Genomic DNA, 6,000 nt, shown 5'->3' on the forward strand with positions numbered 1-6,000 from the left:
CTGTCTATCTATCTGTATATCTGTCTGTATATCTGTCTGTTTATCTATCTGTATATCTGTCTGTTTATCTATCTGTCTATCTATCTGTATATCTCTCTGTCTGTCTATCTGAATATCTGTCTGTCTATCTATATATCTGTCTGTCTATCTATCTGTATATCTGTCTGTTTATCTATCTGTATATCTGTCTGTCTATCTTATTTGTCTGTTTATCTGTCTATCTATCTATCTATCTATCTGTATGTCTATCTGTCTATATGTCTGTCTATCTGTCTGTCTATATATCTGTCTGTCTTTCCTTATTTTCAGCCTTTAATTTATTCATTAACCTATGAACCCATTATACTCCTATATTAGTGAAGAATTAAGTCTTGTAATTAGTCTTGTTTGAAAAATATTACTTTCACAACTATAAAAAAAAAAATAAAAAATTCGGGCACTACTGCACAGAGACGTTTAAGACATGACAGTGTGTACAGATCATTGTTAATGAATGTTGATTTCCTTTGCCAGGGCTGGGGAGCTGAATATCATCGTCAGGACGTAACCAGCACCCCCTGCTGGATCGAGATCCACCTCCACGGACCGCTGCAGTGGCTGGACAAGGTTCTGACGCAGATGGGTTCTCCTCACAACCCCATCTCCTCCGTGTCCTAAAAACTCTGTGTCCTGGTTTCCATGGAGACGGGAGGGAGCGGGGTTAACGATGGGGCTATGGGGCAGGGAAGTTGTATATGATTTGACTGGCAGCAGGCGAAAACTTCAGTCAACGAACATCTGGAAGATACTTGATAACTCTGTGTGACCAATCGAATTCACTGATGAGGCCATCGTACTCGTTGCAAGTATCCTCCTTCGGTCTTGTGACAGCAGGCGTTTTCCTATTTCACATTTTCTCCTTTCTTTTCTTTTTTTTCTTCTTTTTTTTTTTGCAAAATACATCAGTATTCCATTAAGGGGGGGGGGGGGGGGGGGGGTTGTGTTGGTACAGTAACTGTACATTAGAGGGGTTGTGCGACACAACTGACCTGCTTAGAGATAAAAATGAGTAAACAATTGTAGACATTATGTGTCAGATGAACTTTCTAGAAAGTGTCTGTGCTGTGTAGAGCGGAACGTATTGCAGTTTTTATGCTCCTTTTTGTTTTTGCAAGGAAATGTAGCAAAAATTAGGGGGGGGGGGGTGTAGTCGTGGGGGAGGGGGTGGAGAGGTGGAACGTGAATAATCAAAAGTGTTGTAATGGGAAAACAATTCGTGGATTAAACGGCATGATTTTAGCAGAGTAGGAGCGCATAGGCAGACTCGTGCTCTACTTTTATTGCATCCGACTGATTTCAGATGATTTTAAAGGTAGTGTAAAAAGTAGACGTGCTGATTATTAGAGGAAAGGCTGTGCAGTCTCTTTTTATTATGATTTGAATATTTTATTTGTAATTTTTTTTTTTTGCCAGTGTAATTTTAACGGATAAGAGTCAGACGTATGAGAGAAGAAGCAAGCATCGTTTACCTAATTCCTAATGGAAATGTGCCCCTTTATCCTAAACGTTTATAATAACGACCGAAAGACTCCAGGCGTCCGTTCTCACTTATGAAAGTGAAATCACGCTAAAGGACAGACAACTCAATTGTGTTTGTGTTTTGGAGCGGAGTATTGCTTTTTCAACCCAGTGTTGCTCGATATCACTCTCAGGGCCAGATGCAGTACGTCAGGAGACGCTCGCGATGTGCCTGAAATGAACATGTATCCGTCACGCAAATTGCTCTCGGGAACCACGTGCTAAATGCGTTCAGTGTGAAATGCAGATTAAAATGGAAGTTCGGTCCATAACAATACAAGTTCAACAACAAAGAATGAATGAGGAAGCTACTCAGTAAATAAATTAAATAAAGTCTCTCGTGCCAGGAATGAATTTCAACCTAGAGCCTGTGCAGTTAAATTGATAAGTGGATGCCAGAGGGTGTGTCTCAAATCAGCTCCCTAAGTCGTGAATCGGTATATCTTGTACACGAGTTCGGGCACCGGTAAGGGACTATACGTTGGGACACCGATGACTCAATTTCCGGTGACATGACTACGCACTCACGTTGTAAAACATCGCCACTGTCATTTATCACCAACAGGCAGGACGGATATCTTTCTGACATTATACGTCAGATAAATTTGTTAGCTTAGTCACTTAAACTCATTTCTGTCACGGTACTTCAAGCAGGATCGTAGGCTAGCTAGTGGATAAATATGACTTAAAAGTCATTATACTCAAACAAATCGTATATGGAACGTCAAATAAAGTGAAAAATCACTAACGTAAGTAATTACTCGAGAGCTACGCCAACAATAACAAGCTGCTTACGTTTGTAGACGAAGTCGGCTCTAAAGAGTTCGTCCGCTTTTTTTTTTTTTTTTTTTTTTCCTCTCAAAAAACATGACGTCATTTCCAGTAAGTGAGCGTTGTGAGCATCGGAGCTCCCTTGTTTTGCGGTGCATTGTGGGATTTTTTTTTTAAGGACCGAACGTTCCAGTGCACTGGAAGGATTTTGCGACTGAGAGAGCCCTTAAAATGGCCGACTCCCTGATCAGTGCCCTGACTACTGAACCAAGGAACAGATTGAGACGCACCCGGAGAGTTGTAGAAGCGAGAGTGCCACGTTAATGAGCGTTCTGCTCAAAATAACTACATTTATGTTATCCTACGTTTTAAACCCAGCTCTACCCGTCTCTAAACTGGTATTTCTTCTTAATGTCACCGCAAAAAATCCTTGAGTTCCGCGTATAGCTACCTGACAGCTGTGACACCGAAACAGGAAAAATGCACGATTCTGATTGGTTAATCATGGGGCGTTTTTTCCCACCATCGCAACTGGTAGCTGATTAAATGTGATTAAATAATCTATGTTCGTTTGATGTTTCAATACGGAACAATGACTCTGTTATGAACGTTACGGTTAGGAAAAACCAAACCCGTAATCATCTGATCGCTAAATAGTTTTTAATGGAATGTGGACAGAATAAGATTTGTGCTTTTATAAGAATTGTGGCTTTTATAAGATTTCAAATTTCACTTATCACAAATGTCCTGTTTAATGTGTTTGAAAGTGAGGAGCATTGCTGGACGTGTTGTTGTCTGAAGATCACGATTGGCCGTGCTCTCTGGGTGGGAGGGGCATACTCTCTCTCACCTGTCAATCACAGCAGCCAATCGTGGGTGTCTTTTATTATCAATACACGTTTGAATCATAAATAAAAACGAGAACGATTTACGAGAATGAATTAATACAAACGACACCAAAAACACATGGCACTAATTTACACCCGGATTAGAAGGAGAACAAAATCTCACGCGCATCTGGCCCTTACTAATTACCCCATCACACAGGAAATGACATTTCAATTCAGTTCCGTTTTATTCATTTAGCGCTTTTAACAACAGCGTCGTCACACGGAACAGATAATTAGCCGCACTTCCTGTTTTTCAGTCTGTTCTTACACGTTTAACGTCATGCTCCCTGGAACACAGGCGTATGATCGGTGAGGTGTGGGGGGAAAAAAACAGGAGCACACAATTTAGCAGCGAACATCTGGCCCTCGGTGCTGAAAGCGAACCACCATCACGAGGTAAATCAGGTGTGTTTTGATTATTCACGACGGGTTCTTCAGTTTTAAGTCTCGGCTCGACGACGGAGGACTAGAGGAGTTTCATCAGCGGCTCCATCCTCTTGGGCCGCAGATTTCATCCACAGGCCAGTTGGCGGATTAATTCTTCTGTATCGAATCTGTTTCACAATGCAGAGAAAGGGATTGTGGGTAAACGGCGAGCTGTGTCACACCGATTTGTCGTTGATTGTTTTTCTATAACAGCACTTGGCTGTTGCATTTAGTATTATTTTCCTATAAAAGCCATAGCGTTTTATTCCTCTAATACCGCAACAGTTCGCATTTTTATGAAGAACGTCACGTCGTACTTTTTATTCATTTATACTTACGTCTAATGTCCGCAAGACAAGTTCGTTCCTGGTGTCACGTACATTTTAAGTAGCTGTACAGAGTTGTTCCTTCACCAGCCTCACTTTTTCTCTCTCTTTCTCTCTCTCTGTCTCTCTCTGTGTCTCTGTCTCTCTCACTGTCTGTCTCTCAATCTGTCTCTCTCACTGTCTCTCTCTCACTCTCTCTCACTGTCGCTCTCTCTGTCTCTCCATCTCTGTCTCTCTCTCACTATCTGTCTCTCCATCTCTCTCTGTCTCTCACTGTGTCTCTCTCACTGTCTCTCTCTCCGTCTCTTTCTCACTGTCTCTCTCTCTGTCTCTCTCTCACTCTCTCTCACTGTCTCTCTCTCTGTCTCTCTTTCACTGTCTCTCTCTCTGTCTCTCTCTCACTGTCTCTCTCTCTGTCTCTCTTTCACTGTCTCTCTCTCTCTGTCTCTCCATCTCTGTCTCTCTCTCACTATCTGTCTCCGTCTCTCTCTGTCTCTCACTGTGTCTCTCTCACTGTCTCGCTCTCCGTCTCTTTCTCACTGTCTCTCTCTCTGTCTCTCTTTCACTCTCTCACTGTCTGTCTCTCTTTCAGTGTCTCTCTGTCTCTCTTTCACTCTCTCACTGTCCCTCTCTCTTTCTCTCTTTCACTGTCTCTCTCTGTCTCTCTCTCTGTCTCTCTTTCACGGTCTCTCTCTCTCTCCGTCTCTCTCTCTCTCTCTCCCCCTCTCCGTCTCTCCCTCTCTCCGTCTCTCTCTCTCTCTCTCTCGAAGTTAATCTGTGATACGGCGCTGTGGTATAAACACTGTTAAGAGACGCTCTTTTCTTTCAATGGAACAGAAGAACTCGTAAAGCAGAAGAGGCTCAGACCAAACACGGAGAAGGAAAACCTGCTTGGTGGAAAGTCTAGTCTTGTTCTGCGTTAGAGAGGTAACGCAACGTGACGCGTATCCTCACACACAGCCGTTTTAGCTATTCCACTGCATCTACTTTATTTCATTCTTTCGCCATTTCCCTTCGCTGACAACTATGCAAACGTCTGTCTGTGGTCTCAGAGATACCGAAACGCAGAAGTATAAATCAGGCCTCCGGAGAGTTCATGTGGAATTATTCAACATGTAAAGTAAAAACGGATTGACGTATTTATCACACTTTATCCTGGGATTTGACCTCACGACCTTCTGATCACTAACCGCCGGGCTGCTTTACTGCCACGTCACAAGTTCGGTGCAAAAGCAAATCCCCATGAACTCCTGCCATGAATTTTTAAATTTTAGTCCAAGCCAAAAGCAGTGTAGTATTAACCATAGCACACTGAGACTTTAATGATTATCACTCCCCATAAGGCCAAACGTCTCGTCTTGAATTGAGATCTTGACCCCATGATGCTTTAATATCCAATTATTCATCATTAAAGCAGCAGCGAGTCTTGTCTGAGCATTTTTAGCATTTTAAAGTAAAATAACTGATTTTATTCGGTTACTTTCTAAATGGCACTATTTGATTTTTTTTTTTTTGTAAAAAGTTTATATCTGTGATTGCCTTTCATTATTATAAATTTTTTTTTATTCAAGAGAAATCCCATCCGCTGTTTTAAATGGAAACTTTTGCTTGTTTTTTTTTTTGTTTGTTTTTTTTGTATTTTTTTAAAGAAAATCTAATGTCGTCCTGTCGTATCGTGCACTTTCATAAGTGGCTTTGTGTCTTGGTTTCCGTCCTTTTTTTTTTTTTGTGCTGTTGTTGCTGTGTAGTGTTTTCCAGGAAGCGGGTTTAGCCATGAATATGAAAACTCTACTGGAAGATACAGTAATAAAATTGTTTCTGTATCACAGACTCAAGCGTCGTCTTTTAATGTGCAGCACGTAGCTGAAGCTGTACTGCAGAGTGATCTCGTACGTCTGCGGCTTCTCAAAACACCTTCATAAAGAAGCATCGACGGGACCACTGACTACATTACACAGACACTACTTACACAATCAGTACTTACACAAACACTACTTACACAATCATTACATACACAATCATTACATACA

General features: G+C 41.6%; 1 protein-coding gene across 1 annotated transcript in view; it reads left to right on the forward strand.

Annotated features, from left to right (window-relative positions):
* smad1 (SMAD family member 1) overlaps positions 1-5,793 on the forward strand; it is a 31,345-nt gene extending 25,552 nt beyond the window's left edge. The window contains exon 7 of the mRNA XM_017464841.3: positions 514-5,793. Within this exon, the coding sequence (XP_017320330.1) occupies positions 514-657 (144 nt within the window). The 3' untranslated portion in view covers positions 658-5,793. The remainder of the gene's footprint in view (positions 1-513) is intronic.
* The last annotated feature ends 207 nt before the right edge of the window (positions 5,794-6,000 follow it).

The sequence above is a fragment of the Ictalurus punctatus genome, chromosome 3, assembly GCF_001660625.3.
Source record: "Ictalurus punctatus breed USDA103 chromosome 3, Coco_2.0, whole genome shotgun sequence".
In the NCBI taxonomy this organism is placed as follows: Eukaryota; Metazoa; Chordata; class Actinopteri; order Siluriformes; family Ictaluridae; genus Ictalurus; species Ictalurus punctatus.